Source organism: Halictus rubicundus, chromosome 13, assembly GCF_050948215.1.
Source record: "Halictus rubicundus isolate RS-2024b chromosome 13, iyHalRubi1_principal, whole genome shotgun sequence".
Lineage (NCBI taxonomy): Eukaryota > Metazoa > Arthropoda > Insecta > Hymenoptera > Halictidae > Halictus > Halictus rubicundus.
The window spans coordinates 2,997,488-3,017,355 of record NC_135161.1 but is presented as its reverse complement, the minus strand read 5'-3'; the positions used below and the strand labels follow the sequence as shown (position 1 = coordinate 3,017,355).

General features: G+C 34.5%; 1 protein-coding gene across 2 annotated transcripts in view; it reads right to left on the bottom strand.

Annotated features, from left to right (window-relative positions):
- The window catches only part of LOC143360353 (neural-cadherin), a 522,812-nt gene that overhangs the window by 433,679 nt on the left and 69,265 nt on the right, over positions 1-19,868 (bottom strand). Inside the window, exons 2-3 of one of the 2 annotated variants that reach the window (XM_076799099.1) lie at positions 4,591-6,086; positions 3,269-3,313 (exon numbers count right to left, since the gene is read on the bottom strand). In XM_076799099.1, the coding sequence (XP_076655214.1) occupies positions 3,269-3,313; positions 4,591-6,019 (1,474 nt within the window). In that variant the 5' untranslated portion in view covers positions 6,020-6,086. The remainder of the gene's footprint in view (positions 1-3,268; positions 3,314-4,590; positions 6,087-19,868) is intronic. The other variant, XM_076799100.1, reaches the window with a different exon arrangement.

Below are 19,868 nucleotides of genomic sequence, written 5' to 3'. Positions count from 1 at the left end.
TTTTCTGCATTTGTGATTGTTTCCGAATTACGTTGGTGGCATAACTTTGAAAGGTCCTTCAAACTTGAACTGTTTCAACGACCTATGAATATGAATGAGTATTCTACGAATCTATCAAGTTTTAACCAAATCAAAGCTGAATTGTGCGTGACCTCTTCATTGCTAAGATGAATCAGTATGTATATGTACCTTATGTGTTTACCTAGATATATTTAGGTATTACTAAACTGTCGATAAGTTACTCACAAGTAGCTTATTAGACATATTGGAAAGCGACATTAAAAAAAAATCATTAGGTTAGGTAGAGTTGTTAATATTACGATATTATTTAAACTTATGTTGACTAAACTAATATACAAGATGTGGCAGAAGGAATACAACCACCACATAGGAGGCTTTGTATTCGAAAAAATTAAGCTGAAAGATTGTTTCCTTTATGAATGAACCCATTGAAAATCACTTTCTTCTAATAACATGGTTCAGAAAGATTTCTAAAGTACTTATAGTTCACTCTTTTTTAGTTGCTCTTTTATGAAGCTTTCAAAGTCAAGTCGTGTCCTTTTCACGAACTTATAACTATCTACGTTCACCTTTTACACAATAAAGCTCCAATTATCAACACAATTGGAGCGAATATAAATTATGTTTTGCTTACGTGCTTCGTTGCCGTACTTATTCTGGAGTTATGGATAGGCTAGTGCCATTAATTGCCAATAGTGCGTACATATTCACACAGCATTTGTAAATATTGGGTTGACCGGAAAGTTCGTGCCGTTTTTCTGTAGATGGCATTAGGATAGGTCCGAATATGTCAGAATGATTGAAAACAAATGGTATGTGTACATAGTCTAAAAAGGTGATCTTTCAGGCAGTTGTAAAAAAAGTTTGATTAGGATAGAAACAGAGTGAATTATAGGCATTTGATGCTTTTTTCTTCCAAAAGCTGTTAGAGCTTGCTTGGTATGTGCTACCCCATTCACGCTATTAACCAGATATTACACCCTCAGATTTTCATCTCTTTAGATTAATGCAAAATTCCCATAATGACAAAAACTTTAACTCTTTAGTCGACATAAAAAATCATATTTAAAAGTTTTTCGCCGAACAACGCAAGTTGCGTGAAGAGTGGAGAAAGATTATGGAATAAAATGGCACTTATAATAATTCAATAAATGTATATCGAAATTTCAATGTACTGCGTTTGAGTTTCCCTTAAAAATCGGCACGAACTTTCCGGACAACCCAATATTTCTTTCTGGACGTTTCTAACGAATTTTAGAAACACATTTAAATATAAGCGTAAATAAATGTTACCTCCAAAGAACTGAGGTATCACTTATTCATTGTCTACAAGAATGTATTTAAGTATATGGTACAAATATTTTATGGTATTTATCGATACTTGTGTAAATAAAATCATAGATTATTTTAAAAGAAATGGAAGGAAATCTTGAAAACTTTGAAAAAATTCCAGTTAAAAGGAATGAAGCGTGATCATTTCACAACAGAGCGAGAAGATTTGTTATTTAATCCTCACCGGCAGAGGACCTTGGTTTGCGAGATATTTACGGAAAACTGTTGAAATCACTATAGCAAATTCTACCTTTTTCCAATGACTAAATTTCCCCTTTACGGCAGAGGAGGGGTGGCGACTGAGCCTCCCCCTTCCCCACCAAACCTAACCCAGAACTAACCAAAATTCGATAAAAATGACTAAACTTTAGTTAGGTTAAGTATTTTCATTTTTCTTGGAGTTGCCAAAGACCACGGAGAGTTAGATTTCTATAGCGATTTGAAAAGAATCTTGGTTAGGTTTGGCTTTAGACTTTCGGATATCGAAAAATTCGAAAAGCTTCATTGCCAATCGTTCACAACTATGAAAGAGACAAAGCAAAGCAAAGTAAAGTAACTCTGCTAACTGCTGACTAGTGCAAATATGTGGTCATCATGTATAGTCTGCGTATACGCTACCGCTCAAAAGTATAGCATTGCATGAAACTTATTTCAGTGCCTAAAATAGTGACTAAAATCGATTTTTATTAGTTTCTTGTGAAATATCGAACGTTTTAAATTAAAAATTACGTATGTGGAACTTACCAATACTATGTACACTAATATTCAATACAGTCATACCTGTTTTTGTGCGGTAGATAGGGACTGCATAAAAGAAACCGCACAAAAAAATATTCAGAAACTTCATAAATAGCTATAACAAGTAATTTTTTACAACATATTAAAGAAAATTTTTTTATGCGGTGGAGAGGGACCGCATAAAAAAAGTCTCACTTAGAAAATATGTCAAAGATTTACGAAATAGCGAGAAAGTGCTTTCCAAACAAAATAAATAATTAAATTACACATGGAAGTATTAAAAAAAAATTTAATTTCTCATTTTAAACATGGAGAAATTTTCAAAATTCGTCGTAGTCCAAAACGCGCATCATCTTGTGATGAGAACATTACAAGGGTGTTATAGTAATGCCAACACCGTTGGCATTGATATACCGCATAAAAAAAAATCGCACAAAAAAAATCGCATAGAAAAGGACCACACAAAAACAGGTTTCACTGTACGAGATTCATCGACATATCCACCGCGGAGTGTCCGGATACTTTTGAGCGGTAATGTACATAGTATAGTTTAAACTACTGTGCGCGAGGTGTTAGATCGTTCTAGTTGAAAGTAGGTAATTATTTACACCAATGTATTGTATTATATTAAAATTATTTAAAATTAAAATTATATTAAAAGAGAATAATATAAAGTATACGACAGGCATGTATGTATGTCGTGTTGTAGGTTAGAAAACGGGTTCTGTGCAGTAGCAACAGTTTTTTGCAAATATCTCGGAAATGAAGCTCGTCTGGTGGTAACGTGTATAGGAAAAAGTTGTTCAGAATTATCTACCTAACTATCTACCTAACCCAGTGACAATGAATTGGTTGAAGTCGCTTTTATTATACACATTTATTGGCAATTACATATCTGATTTGTTAACCTTAGTTATTTTAGTTCTCGAAAGGGAAAACCCATACGTCTCTTCTGTGATAGAAATCTATTAAGTTGAAAGTACCTAGAATGATTCGCGTTCGATGCTAGTCGAAAGTTGCAGCGTGCATGAGTTATAAGAAGTATAGATTGCTATACCCCCGAAGACACATTCGAAAAGAAGGAGAACAGAACCCAGCCATAGCATACGTGACTGTAGAGATGAACGATCGGATGTACGTGGTATGTGAAAATAAGAGAAAATAATAAAAAATGTACCGTAAAATGGACACCGAGTATACGGCGGGTACCGTAAACACCTATCTTCGGCCACGAACATCAAAATAAACATTAATCAACAATTTTTTTGAAGTATTTGCAATACTATCTGTTTGAAAGAAGTGATTTAACTAACATTAAAATTTACAATCATTGGGTTGTCCTATATGTTCTATGAACTGTAATAAAGATGGGAATTCTGACACTTTAAAAAATGAGAAAATGTTCAATTTACAATGAATGACCTTGTAGTTTTATGTACAATATATTTATTCATATATGATTTCCTTTGAACTGACTTAGATTTGAATCCTATTTCATCACCGACTCAGAATTCAAGCACGCAAGAATGAGATTTAATCTTCTCGATTTAGGTTAATACCTACTTGCTAGAAAAATATATAATTTCAAAATGTATACATATATCATTACATATGTATTTTCTGTATTACTTACTTGTATGCTTACATTCTTCCCAAAGGTGTTATGGCATTTCAAAGTTAAATACGTCAAATAAATATTCTTATCACTATCTTCAAAATTGTGCAAAACTTTAACTTTTATTTATGTTTATACTAAGAAAACAGAGCTTTTGAAGCATATGGCTCGATTACAACTGTTTTCCCTTCTACCAACAAGACCATGTTAATGTAAAAAAAGTTAACACTAATCTCCATTGTTTTCTGGAAACTAACGCGATTCTTTTTCTTCCATATCGTTTAATTTAGGTCACATTAATTTGTTTTCACGCATTCAACGAAGCAGTGTTCTGCAAATTTTACGTGTGTGCTAATTTCGTTATATTTTGTCACAGCAAATGATAATTTAGCCGATAAGTAAAATACCTTTCCATTCGACAACATGCCGACTGCCGTGTCACCCACATATGGGTGACGGAATTATTTTTCCATATTTAAAGACGAATTTTTACGCTAATTTATCCATTGTATCAAATTAACATTTGGAAAATGCAATATGGTTGAAGGTTGACTACTCGATGTCATACATTTTAACTTTACAATTTGTATATCATTAAATAAACTACTTTGATTTTACGGAATTTTTGAGATTTCTAGTTAATCATTACAAATTGTACTTAGTACTCAAAATAGTCGAAATACATAGAGTGCACGTTGTGTTATGGCTGACGAACTAAACCGTAGGATATTGTATAGACGACTCTGGTTTGAAGAATGCGCGAGGTCAAAATTGAATCAAATATAGGACAACCCAATGCAGAAATATGATCAAATTAATATTCCTTTGGTAACAACTAAAAAATATTCAGCTGTCATTGATTTCTGTGATGAAAATATTCGTACCTATATTCGTAATAGTCACCCAAAAATCAATGGTCTTTTCCGACCCCAACTCCTCGTAATCCCATTTCTGCTTTACAGTAACAGACCCATTAGGCCCTACGCTGACCCACTTGTTCTCGTCCCTAATCTTATAAGTTTCATTTTCGTTTTCTTTCTCCAAATAGAACGCAATTTTCCCTTCGATATTCCCATCCGCTTCGGTGAAGTCTACTTTCTTGGTTGGCCTAACGGCTCTAGTCACCCTTCGTTTTTCTATCCGATGGGTCTGCACCTCTTCTGGCTTGTAGGTTATGAATCGGACGACAACCTTGGCAGGTTTCTCAGCCGATCGACTTGGACTCCGAATATCGTGAGCCTGCACGGTCACCACGTGCTCGGTGTCTTGGTCCATGGTGATTTCCGGCTCGTCGACCAACAGAAGTTCCCCGGTCTGCGGAACAATGACCAGCAGGCGACTGGGTGTTAGTAATTTGTATGCAATCCTGTCGCCATCAGCGTCTTTGGCGACGACTTTGCCAACAGTAGAGAAACGTTTCCATCTCGTCAACGCGACTTCATTCTTCTCAATGGCGCTCGCGTTCGGGTTCGCGGTCGGGTTCGCGGTCGGGCCCGCGTTCGGGTACGCGTTCGGGTCCGCGTACGGGTCCACATCCGGGACCGCATTCGTGACCACAGTCGGGGCCGCAGTCGGGACCGCATTCGGGTCCGATTCAGTTGGTCTGACCTCGAACGTGTACAGTTCTTTCTCGAACTCTGGACTGTTGTCGTTCTCATCCACAATATACACCACACCACTGATTTTCGAATTACTGAGGTAGTTCCCGTCGGTAGCGTATACCGTGACCGTGTAGAGTTTCTTAGCTTCCCGATCCAGGGGTTTCGCCGTCACCACCCTGACGCCCACCTTCAGGCTGTTCACCGTCAAATTTAACGCGGTATGATCCGAGTTTTCCTCTTTAAGAGCAAACGGTCTTTCCCCGGTCTCGTCAGGTAGAACGGAATAATGGATCGGGAAGATTCCTCGTGCGCGCAGAACGGGAAAACCGTCGATCAAAGTGCCCGGCGCAGAGTTCTCCGTTACCTCCCCGTCGCCGAGATGATCGTGCGAGAAGGTGACCATGTTCTTACGATTAATCACGTAGAGACGAAGGAAATGAGTTTCAGTGCCGTTGGCCTGATCCTCGAGAACGATTAGATTCACCGGCCAGTCGATCAACGGTGATAAGTTGGACGTGGTCATCACCAAACCGTTCCGAAGTACGGTGAAGTACTTCGAATAATCGTTCTGCATCAGACGGAAGTTTGACGACCGGTTCGAATCGAATTGCGTTACTTCGTAGCCTGGATAAACATCGTGAGGCAAAACCGCTACCTTGTCACCCACCGATGTGGCCACTAGCAACACCGTCGCGACTAGTATACGCCACATCGTTCAGCCTCTTGTCCTCTCCCCTCGCAGTACGGTTGCGTTGATACTACAGCATTACTGACGCCTCCTGAAAACAGAATCGACGAAGTTCCTATTAGTATGACACGCGTGATTCTATACATACGAAGTTTGTCTATACATACACAGGGTGATTCAACCACCCACCTAAATGGGCGTGCCATCTAAATTATTTGCAAACTTAGACATGGTTTTAGAAAAATATTTCATACGAATTTCTTCTCTGTCATAATTAGACTACGGATCTTTATGCAAAATAAAAAATGTTTGTATTGATTGCAAGTCATAGAAGCGAAACAAAAAATTTTGTTTTCTTTTAATTAGTTTATTAAGCTGAAACCAATACGGTGATATCCTTAAATCTTTTTGATATGTCCACTGCTTTAAATTGTGCTTACCCATTTTTGTCATAAATACATAAAATCCGCACTCTATTCATAATTCATAGCTAAGAAGTGATAACCGCCCTAAAAAATATCTATCATCTTAATTTATCGTTTTCTATGAGTGTTAATTAATGTTTCATGCTCTTCTTTTATATTATAGGAGTATACAGGGTGTTCACGATAATTTGTACCAGCGTTTTTTTCATAAAAGGTAAACATTAGGAAAAAACCGAAGAGAAACAAAGGCGACCTTCATTTTTTTTAAATGGTATGCTGCATATTTGTTTACGTTAAATGAAAACGGACATTAAGACGGGTTCAACCATGTAGTATACTATGGTCTTCCGGGTCATATAAGGGCAGAAATAAAACAAATGGATTTAACATTTCGTAGTATTGTATTTACTAGTATGTTGTAGTGATAAGACTACATCTCATGTTCAATTTGACTTCCACTGACTATGTGAATGTTTATGTTTTTGAAAGACAAGCTTAATCCTTTAGTTCCAGTATAGTTGTGCGAAACAACCAGCCAAACCATACGTTATCATTATGTATCGTTATTGTACGCAGGAAAAAGTGGATTAAATATTTGTTATGAGTCTAATAAAAACAAGAGACAAAATAAACTAGTGTACGAAGAAAGATATCCATAGAAAGTACAATCTAGTGAAATTCAGTTTCTCCATCTTAATAAACGTTTCAATAAAACAGGATCTGTAGTAGAGTCAGAGGATCAATTAATATTATTAACAAAGAAATTATTAACAAGTTTTCCCAATAATTTATAACGGTATTAAATCCTGTGGTGGTTGTATTATTTGGTACCTGTAAGAATGGCAGTTATAGCCGGTGCAGCGTTCACTTCGAAGGATTTTCATTTTTCCATTTTTAAAGTGTACGTATTTTTACAAACGGGTCTGTAAATGGGACACTTATCCTAATTTTTTTTTAATTTTTCAATTTTCCCCTGCAATGAAAACATTGCATTTGTTTAAAACCATCGCAAAATAAATGGTGAAAAGAGTGTATTTCAACTGAAATAATTTCTATAAGATTTCTTATATTTTCATTATAAACACCTAAACACTCATTTTCGTCAGTTTGTTACTCAGCCTCTTGAGGTCGATCCTTTAGTCTACATGTCTGTAAAACCAACAATTTTGAAGATTTCGAAAAATCCTTTGAGATATGTTCACGTGTCACTAACGGCTATAACATATTCAAATTTGAACAGTAATCCGAAAAGCGCCCGATTTTGCGTGAAACAGATCTTGATCTTGATCTATACAGATCTTGAAATAACATAATACGTGAAAAACAAATTAAAAAGTCACATCAACGCAGGATAATAGATTGAAGCTACATCCTATGGAATATCTGTTTTTTATGTGGACGCGCACAGGTAATATGAAGGTCAACTTTAAATAGTTTGAATACCAACTATAGAAAGGTGAGTGCTATTGTAAGACATGTACAGTATTCAATACTCCAGTACTCAATGTTAAAATCAAAATATCTTCTAAAATAATGAGTTTTTGCCATAAGTGATTCAGTACTTTTATGTAGGAAATAACGAGTAGCATCGAATAGTGCATTCAAAAATGTACGATTCCATTTTTTAAAATAAAATTGACCTTCATGTGGCCTCTATACGTTCACATAGAAAACAGATATCTACATATATCGGAAAGTGTGCCCCCTGATATCGTTTAACTTTTGTCTGAAACATTTCTGAAAAAGAGAATAAAACAATCTAGCCTAAAAAAATTACAACTAACAAGATAGGATGGAAACACTGTTAAGTTTCATCCATACGCATCTGATATTGACACGGTAACTTTGTTATTTAGTTATTAGGCCGAAGGACCAGTTGTACGCCGGCGCCATGTCGATTAAAAAATTGCAATTCGCAATCCATTACCGGAGAACGTAATATAGCGCTAAGATCAAAGCTTTGAAGGAGCCCATTGTACCCCTGTGACTTAGGGATGAAACTGCGACGGGAATTCTTACCCTCCTAGTAATCTGCAACGTTCCCAGGCTGATCATTCTACAAAAGTGCAGCAGCACAGACGAAGACTGGTAGCATTGAACTGGCAATAAATTATTTCGACAAGCGTAATTCGTGTCCCTGATTCGAATTTATGTCTCCCTTTAAACAGAGCGCGCGTACACAACGCGGCCCATACACCCACACACGTATCAAAGCCAACATCGCTTTAGCATAACGAGCAATTCCCATGTTGGAGTCCACAATTTTTCATATACATTCAACCTCTTGATTGTGGTTTGTCCCATTGGGAACGAAACGCAAATAGGTTGGGCGATTCTGGATCGCAACGAGAAACACGCATAACTACGGATACATGTACATATGTATCTACGTATTGCTGGTAAGCTTGCGGAACATCATTAACGCGTTCTTCCTGTGAAAGTTTCTGATTCAATTTCCTCTGATTTATTCCATTTACAGTTCTATGATCCGTGCCGCAACAACATATCAATCCATTATAAAACAATGAGCACAAAAACATTCATTACGACTTATTTATTCATTTATATATTATGTAGTTATCGATTTCTCTTCGAGGGCACTCAAAAATCCCTAAGTAAAAAACTATCCACACTACTAGTATATCGGTGTGAGACCAGAAGACCACTACTAATCCAATAACAAAACATCTTTATTTTTCATTATTTTCTTATGAGATTTTCAACAACATATTCGTGGCATTTTTTTCATGAAAATCGTTTACATATCTTTAAACGTTTATAATGTGATCAACAATTACACCGTTGCATTTAAGAGATTCCATATTGTTTACGGTGAGAGCAGAATGAATACTTAAATTTGAATTACTTTTTTCAAAATTGAATTTCGCAAGAACTGAGGACGACGGGGAGCACGATTTGAAGATTCGCATTCAGCCCCAAAAAATGTTTAAGAATTGGTCGAAATGGGATTGAAATAATTTTTATTAGAGTGATTAACACCGAACAGCTTAATTACCTCTGACTTGTACAAATCGAAAGCGTGAGGAAGTTGAATGCAGCCTGAATGCGAAACATCGTTACGTGGCGTCACGAAAAAGTTTGGTCGTTTGTGGGTCTTTTTTCGTTGGAGTAGTTTTGAACTTAAACGAGCCGCGGCTGACCTCACGTCCGGTTCTCCCGAGGCGTGAATAGAATCAAATGGAACAGGGGGGTTACTAAATGACAATGGTCAACTCGTACGCGCCGGTTCTTATTTCCGGTGCAACGCGGTGGACATTGTTCATTGCGTCGCGTCGCGTCGCGCCGCGCGTCGTCGGTGTTTCTCTGGCGGATAACCTCTCCGCGTAGGAGACGCTTTCAGTCGTTCGCAAGCATGGTCACCGACATTTAACGGCATTAATATCTCGTCTGACAAAGGCCGACAATGACGAAGTGATTGTTATTTTGTTATTTTTTTTCCGTGGAATATCTTATCCCTGTTCATTCTTCCTCGTTTTTCGGGCATTCTCACATTTTTCGAACTACCCCTAGCCATACAGCGCACAGTGTCGCGAATGGCCATTCCAGGTGGAAGAAAATCATAGATTGTTTCACGCTTCTTCAAACCGATTGAAATTTTAAGTTAGGTCATGAAATGGGATTCAACATATGCAGAACCTTTAAAAATAATATTTATATTGAAAAATGTTATATAAATTATAGAAACAAATATAAAAATAAATTAAAAATATAATATTAAATAAGTATAACAATAATATCTAAATATAACAATATAAAAATAATTCTTCGCTAATATCGCTATCAACTAAGTTACTTATGGGATTAGACGGAAGTTCTTGTTAAAAGTAGATCTAATACACCTTACGGTAGCGAATTTGTATTTTTTTTTTCGGTATCACCCTGTAATAATTTATGATAGGATCAGAAGTAATTAACAGCATTGCTATTAAGTCGTAGTTTGTAGATACACGCGAATTCTTCCTTGTGTGGCCAATTCTGAACCTTCTTATGTCTTTGTTGCGAGCTTTTTGAGCCTCTTCAGACATCATACCAATTGGCAATAGGCATGATTTACTTATTTCTACACTATGAAATAATAATTTGTCCACTGTAACGGGCATATAAAACCAAGGATATTAATTCAAATATAAATCTTTTGTTGTGATCTGAAGAAAGAGCAGATACGATATTAAAAAATCGTTCAAGAAGTTCCTTATTAATGCCTGTTATTTTCGAAGTTTTTGTCAAGTTTTTGAAGAAACGTCTAGCCGTGTTACCATCATTTCTGGAGCCACTTCCTCCTGCTTTCCTAGAATGCCCATTCGGTCCACCGTACGGTGTTATAAAGACTTAAAAAAATTGTGACAGGCAGGTTAGCAGATATTTGCAGCTGATTTTTGTCAGAATCTCTTCCATATAGAGTTTGAATTTAATGCAATAAAAATTTCAAGATGGAAACTTTTGAGACTTTCTAGTTCTGCTCTATTAAAGTCAATTAACCGGCATAGAAAACTGGTACTTAAAAAATCTCTAAAAATTATTGTACAGGACTTTATTAACGAATTTTGTGAACATTAATGTAAATATTTACTTATGTTAATATAGAATATCGTGCATAGAAGCTTAAAAATTAATATTTATTGCTCTAACATAATTATCTTTAAAACAAATATAAACGTACGATATCGCCGTATTACTGTTCGGAGTTTTCACGTATTGATTTCGATACTTATACTGCTATTAAACGAATTATTATGGGTATAATTAGGCACAGAAAACATTGCGAAAGATGAACATATGAATGTTATATCTATTTTCTGACATGACTTTTTTCACCTAAAATGGCCATTCGCGACACTGTGCAGCGGTGGCCATTTTACTTATTTAGCGATTAAAAAGTGCTGGCTTTGGTTTTGAAAAGCATTGAATGCGGAATTATTTTTTATTTTTTCTCTATCGTGGACTGCACTTATTGCCAGAAGTGCAGGAGCAAATTATAATTTGCAAAAGGGAACATTTTGAATATAATGAAATTTAAGATCCTTTTGAAATAAACAAATCTTTCGTCCAAAAAATCCCTCATAGCTAACCGGAATACTTAATATGTTGATATTTAACTCGTGATACCTTTCAGCTTTAGTGTGTGTAGGTGTAATACACGTTTTAATTTGAAGCTAAACCTATTAATCTTTCTAGATTATACTACAAATAGACTGGTACATAATTTCAAAGCCAAAAAGCCAATTTTCATTTGAAAGCCAAAATAAACAATTATTTGTGACTTCAATATTAAACACATTTGTTAATTTAATCGCCGATTTAAATGAACTTAACAGCAAAAAATATTCATTAAAAAGTAAATATACTAACTCAAATGCTTAATAAAACTGTAATAATGAACATTCATTTCAACTAACAATACAAGTTACATTGATATCCCATTTATTTAAATTTAAGCAATTACAGAAAACTATGAATATAGTAAAACAAGAAAATATATTAAAAATACGAAATATTTATTGCACACAGGCTGTTGTAACATAATAATGTATTTTAATTTTCTTATTGAAGTTTTAATCATCACCTAATATAAAGCGCATAAATAGATATACAAATAGCATGTTAAGGACGATACGTAGACAATAATGATAGGACATAAGAAGACATAATTCCATTTGATAATTTGTGATTAGGGTATTAGGGTCGCGTCACATCCAACACCCGTACTAGCACGCACTTTAATATTAAGCTTTCACGTCTGCAAGCGCTGCGAATATAAAACAATCTTTTATTAGTATCAATTACTTTGTCAACTATTGGTCGTAAAAATATTCGACAGAAATTATGTTTGTCTTGTAAGACAGGAAGCATAATTGTTCGGAGTATACAGGATGTTCGCGTCATTACTAGCTACCGTTTTTGTTTAAACTATTGTGATTCGAAAAAAGAAAAATGAAAGAGAACAGTTTTTTATAACCAATAAGACAGTGTATATCAATTTTTCATATTTGCATTACTTCTCGAGAAATGGAGGTGACCACCAATTTCTTAAATAGGATACTATACATATATTGAATTATATCATTTAAAAGTGCGTGTCAAGACAAATTCTCGTTCGTATACAACACGATGACCTTCAAGGTCATACAAGGTGAGAAATGTAAAAAATACTTTGAATATTTCGTACGTAATATTTCGTGTAGATATCGGTTACGATTCATCGTCCAGAGATGTGAACGACTTGAAAAGCAAAATGACGTAATCGTATGCATTAATAGAGTCATTACTCTAGTCTTTTCAACAAAGTATACTTTTAAACACATTAGTACGAAATATTCAAAATGTATCATCCATTTTTGACCATGTATGACCTTGAAGATCATTGTGTTGTATACGAATGAATTTGTCTTGACAGAGGTTTTCAGTGTATAAAAAGAAAAACGGTGGCCAGTAATGACGCGAACACTCTGTACAGGGTGTGCTTTACACATGTATGCATGTTACAAGACTGTATGTGAAAATATAAACATTCCCTCCGTTTCCCACGCTTGGGATGGTTTTAGATTTTTTGTTCGCGTACACACGTATTTATATGCGGTCACATAACTTGTGACATGCGCAGTGAATCATCCTTGGACATAACTGCCAAACATATGGATGTATAAACTTCTACATATTGATTTGTCTGTATATTCTTGTCAAAATTGTAGTAAGTAGACATTATATATATATAATGTCTACTTACTACAATTATATGTATATAAGGGTGTCCCAGGTTTTAATGTTTAAACTTTGTCAATATATTCTATGGCACTAACTAAGAAACAAATGTTAGGTAAACATAAGCTTTACACATAGAGCTTTATTAAAAAGTTATAACAAAAATACGAAATACAAGTAATATAGGAATACTAACCGACATGTTGTTCTTGCGAGCATTAGCTCGAATAGATCAATGTATTTACTACTTGTCATCGTCACTTCCACAGTTAATTAATACTCCATTTCAAAATGTCTACCGTTCTTAACAATACATGATTGACAGCGATAAAAAATCGAATTTATAGCTGTGCGAATTTCATTTCTATTCTGTTTTATTCCATTGAATGCATTACTAATCTTTTGTATTAATTCATTACGTGAATATTTCGTGTTTGATACACTTTATCTTTCAAAGTTCTTCACAGATAGAAGTCGAGTGGCGGTCATAAATTATCTTACAAATTATCTGCATGCACATACCACTGACAGGATTCCAATTGTTTTTCATAATCAGCTGGTATAATGAGACGGATGTCTTGTAACTCCATTGAATTCATTTCTGATCGAAGGATCGAAGGATCCTGTTGTTAATAATTGTCGGTGACAATGTATGAACACTCTGTAATCCGGTGCTCTTCGTCCAGGAAATCGGTGTTGGTACTCCCTTGCAGCAGCTCGGCCATTCCCATTGCAGAAGCCGCAAATGAAATGCATATCTGCATATTCTCGATTCGTAAATACTTGTGGCATTTCGATATGAACTCCAACAATTTACTAATAGCTATTACTGGCGAAAATTACTTTCAATCTGAAGTGACCTCAGATAGTAAACACAGCTTGCATAAACACACTGAATGTAAATATTGCTGATCTATTTGAGCCAACGCTTGCAGTAACAGCAAGTCGATTACTATTCCTATATTACTTCCATTCTTTTTTTTATAACTTTTTAATAAAGCTTTATGTGACCTATGTTTACATAACATTTTTTTCTTATTTAATGTCATAGAATCTACTGACAAAGTTTGAACATTAAAACCTGGGACACGCTGTGTATATATATTCTTATATTCTATATTAACTATATTTAATAAAAGAATGTTTGATAAGAATGATTGAAAAGTAGTTTGACAGAAGTGTCAGCTCACACTCAGAAATCGGTATTACCAAGATAGAAGATATTAATCATTTAATTTTCATAAGAATTCCGCAGAGACTAATTCACGATACTGTTGAACTTTAGTTTCCGCTACAACTTCTGCAGAGTATAATCAAAGTAATTAACCATTAATCCGGATTCGTTGCTAGACTATTAGTGTAATAAGTTGCTAAACATGTTAATGTACATATACGTCTATTCATGACGAACTGAATTCTATGATAAACGTATGATCCTGGGTCGGAACAGAATTATATACGGTTAAGTCTGGTGAAATGCGACACCCAATCCCTCTTTGGAACGTATTAAATGACTTCCTTCGGCTTGGACTAGTAGGTCTCAAGCAAGAAAAACGATACATTGGGCTGTACCCCCACATCCTCTAAAAAAAAGTGAGCTCATTCTACAGTAGCGGCCGTTCGAGTTGAGATGCACTTGTAAGCGACATCCAACTTCCTGCTTACAAAGCCAAGATATGCAGGGTGTCCCAAAAATATTATATTTCCTTGAAAGGGACGATTACTAAGGTCATTTGAAGTAACTTTTCCCTTTGCAAAAATATTTCCCACAGCTTTGTTAAGGAGTTATTAACGAAAAACGCAGACCAATCACAGCGCGGCTACAGCGGACGGATTTCGGCTCGTCCAATGCCAACGTCACGCTCAGCGGAAGCCGCGGAGAACATTTTTGCAAAGAAAAAAGTTATTTCAAATGATCTCGGAAATCACTCTTTTCAAAGAGGTTCAACATTTTTGGGACACCCTGTATGCATATGTAAGCGATATTATATTGCAAGATGAACCAATGAAAAAGTAGAAAAAAGGTTCACTGTTTGCAAAATCACATTTTACAATTGGTTTTATGAAATCAAAAATAGATTTGTCATTAATTTCCTTCATTAGAGCATTTAATAAGCTAAAAATTTAAAAAATGCATTAAACATTTTCAAAGTCACTTCTTATTTCTAGGTTGTGGATTTTATAATTTGACATGTACATGATAAATGCGGTGCTATAATAAAGGAAACTGTAATAACTTAAAATAAATTTCTTATTGATCGGCATAATAAATTTAAAGTTCCTGGAAAATATTTTTAAATACAAAGATTCTCGAAATCATCTACGAACCATGAATAATGTAAAAGTTAAATGCAGTAGAATAAGATGAAACAGTGTATTGTTTAACTAGGTATAGATCAAAATTTTCTAATTCTAGTATGATGAATAAAATTTTTAACATTATTCATGAAAATATTTGACTCCATTTTTGCTGGTAAAATATTAGTCTAGAGTTCAAATTTAATTTCATTCCCATTCATGGTACACGCAGAATAATTCAAGAATATCTTTTATAAAGAATAATCTCTGATTAATTCATGAGACTAGGAGATCTAAAAGGTAATTGAAACAGATTAAACTACTACCGCGGCGCGAATATGGCGATAATCTTAGTAAAACGCAGCGTCAGAAGTCTTCAAGTTATTAGTATTCTCGCTTATCATGAAAAATATGCAATTTCGCGATGCAATGCATAGTTAATGGAATTTTAAAAGAGCAATCAAGATGGTCATTTTGATCTATTAACTTTTCATATTCAGAAAATTTAAAATACACATGTGCCCTGTAAACATAGAGCTATGGTTATGAAATGTTCTAAATGTACTTGGACAACACTGAAATAACATTATTTTTAAACAGGGACTCTAACTGTTATAACCAAAAAGAAAAAAAGTCATGGAATAAAGTATTTCATCGACTAAAATCGTATTGGTTACAAATAAGGATTATAAGTAACCGAAAATTTTTTCTCTCGTGTTATCGTTGAAAGAAATTCATTTCGATCACTTATACCGGTTATCAATGAGAGAAGTTCACTCATAACAGTTCTTGATCAAGGAAATTTGTAATAGTTATTATTAAATAGTACAACTTTCAAAAGGTAGACATTCAATTATTTAATGAAGTTTTTATTCATAAAATTAATTGCTACAATACAATTTAAATGAAACAAACATGAGTTTTTCCAAATTTTCTCCTGACAAATTACACCGCAAATCATCTAACGTTAATTTTAGAGCAGAGAAGGTTCGTTCAACGCTAATCTGAGTTTCGAGCATAGTGTGAATTATGCACGCTAGTTTTGATAAACACGGGAGTCTATATTTCTGATTTTCCCAGTTGAAATAATTTTGAAATGAACTTCTCTCATTAATAACTGTTATGAGCGATCGAAATGAACTTCTCTCATCGATAACTGCTTGGAGCAATCGAAACAGTTTTTCTTCATCGATAACAGTTATTGACGAGGATCCAATTTTTTGAACACTAATAACTGTTCTTTGTAACCAAAAAGTATAAAAATCGATATTTTTTAATCATTTTGTTCTTCGAATTTTTTTCTTTATATTTTGTGTAGATTATCTTAAATTTCAACAATAACCAACTATTTATTAATGATTTTTATCGTAGAAAATTTTAGAATAACTGTTATTTTTGTTCCCTGTTTTTAAATGCCCTGGATTATCTTGTCTAAAATATGCATAGCAAGTTTACATACAGCTTACTATAGTGAACAAAACTAGTTCCTTTACTTTTGAGAATTGATTTGTTATTTAACCTTTTTACTCTTCACGTGCCTTAGAATCACATGATCAGCCACGTGGGGTTTGTTAGATCCTACATGAAAAACGCCTATAATCTATATTATTTCGGATGTCTCTCGGTAGATATTTACAACAATTATGTTTATGATACTATCTCCATTCTTAAACTCTAAAAACCAAACAGAACGTGAAAGAGACTTTCATCGATTAAAATCATCTCAAGGTTTATAATTTAATATTAGAAATACAAAGAAATTGTCATTATAACTTAATTCTAATCAACGTAAGGACCTACCCACCTACTTCCTCAGAATAATCAAACTACGTCAAAATTTCGTGTACAACTTTGGCACAACATGTAACTATGATCTAGGCAAATATTAACATCATATTTTTCATCAAAATGTATTTTGTCTTTGTTCCGCTATAAACCGCTAGAGTGCACACATAAATTCAGCTACATATGTGCAAAAATACAAAGTTCGCACGATTAATGCGACAATGTTATGAACGTTTAAAATAAAAGAATTTTAACAATTTTGCGTATACATAAAATTATGTTTGTTTGAGAAATCAATGTGTATATCTTATTAAAACCTTTTTTATCTTTTAAAATTCGGTTTCGAAGCTTAAAATTCTGAAAAAATTCATAGATGTGCATTCTAATGGCTCAAATATTCATGATTTTTTCAGAATTTTCAATTAATGAGGATAAGAGAAATTAAAAGGCTGAAAATTGGCACAAGATATTTTTATTGGAGAAACTATCGAATGGCCTATTGCAAATTCACTTTGGTTTAGGGTCACTTTTGACCTTATTATCCGGCTATACCCTTTAAGTAGTATCTGTTAAAAAATTGAGCTAAATACCTTGAACTAGAAGAATGTGACAACCATTTTCCCAATGCCACTTTAGCAAAACACAAATATATAATTTTTCATTTCAACTTTCAGCTTTTATTGTTCTTAAAAAGACTTGATCGAGTAACCTTCCAGATGTTTCTTGTATCGATATAGAAAACTTAATTTCTAGAAAAACGCGTTTAAAGTTTCAATTATCTGTTACTATTGTACATACTATGCAATGTGACTGTACTTTCGGAGGTACAAATCCATCAGTTGGACGAATTTCCAAATAAAACTTTGTAAGAGTATTTTAGAAAGATCTTATTAATAAAATGAACCATTTTTTAAAAAACGATTTTTTTATTTTTACGAAGGTATGCAAGCATATATTCCATTCAATCCCAATGGCCACTCAAAGGTGAATTACTCATATGTTAGAGTACAAAACGACGGAGAAATTTCATAAACAAATGATGTAATAAATAATCATATTGCATGTAGCATTTAAAATAAAACAAAAAATGGTAAGCATCATTTGGACAGCACTTGATACAATATAGACGAGCCAGACATTATTAGACTTCGTGCAGATGTGCTAGAAGCCATCTAAAAGAATTTCGTCGAATCGAGTATGTGAGGCTCGAATTCGATATGGGCTAACGTCGAGGGGATCGAAAGTGTAAGGGTTACCTGGTGTCACGGAAAGTGTACCGTACGTCTTAAAAGGGTGTGGAGGTCGAAGGGCTGTAGAGGTATTAAGACGCTCGGGGAATGTTGAAAAGTCTAGACTTCAGAGGGTCTCGAAATTCGTGAAGATATTAGGGTGTGTTGAAAGTTTCCACAAGTTTAAAGTTTAAGGAGAACACGTTGAACGTATTTGTTCGCAACGTACTTGTTTGTGGCAAATAATTTCCAATACGACCAGAACATGTGTATTTAACAGCACAAGGTGTTCAAGTCAGTCTGGGACGAAAAATGACAATTTTGTTGTAACAATAGCTGCTCTACTTACAAATTATTAACGCTTAAAGTCGAACAATAGCGGTCCACTTATGTGATTTATGCACACCACTATTCATGGGTTGAAAAGATTTTTACTAACAAGTCCTACATTTTTTACTTGTAGAGTTATCCCTTAAGGTCATTATTAGTATATTAGTCCATCTCCTTGCTCAGGGTGTCCCGTTTACATCGAATATCTCCGAAATTGTTGACGATACTGAAAAATGTTTCAGACAATAGTTAAACGGTATCAGGGGGCACACTTTCCGTAGAGGTCATATGAAGGTCAATTTTATTTTTTAAAATGGAATCGTATATTTTTTAATGCATTACTCGATGCTACTCGTTATTCCGTACATAAAAGTATGAAATAACTTAAGGCAAAAAATCATTAGTTTAGAAGATATTTTGATGTTAATAATGAGTACTGGTGTTAGTACTTGTCTTAGCACTCACTTTTCTAAAGTCAGTATTCAAAAGTACGTCCTTCGGAGATTTGCTCGAATTCTAATTGAGTTATGAACTTTTAGAAGTATTTCTACAGATATCTGCTGAAACGCTTGAAGAATTTTTAGCTTTACATCATCTGGATTTGTACATTCTTCCGTATAAACTTTATTTCTTAAGTACCTCCATAAGAAAAAATTTAAGGGCGTCATATCTAGTAATTTTGACAGAAATTTAATATGCCCACGTCGCCCAATCCAACGGTTAGGGAATATTTCGTTTAGTGGACGTACTTTCGAATACCAACGTTAGAAAGGTAAGTGCTAGGATCTGTACAGTACTAACTGCAGTAATCAATGTTATAATTAAAATATCTTTTGAACTAATGATTTTTTATGATAAAGAGCATCGAGTAGTGCATTAAAAAATATACCATTCCAATTACAGACAAAGTTGACCTCTACGCGTCCACACAGTAAAAAGATATCTACATCGGAATGCGTGCCAAGACTCCGTAGATTCGCGATAAGGTAGTGTGACCACTTTACCGACAAGAATAGGCGAAAAACGGCTTTACGTGTCTCAACTGTTCGTCCTTATATGAGAATATTTTTCGCTGGGAAAGAGCTC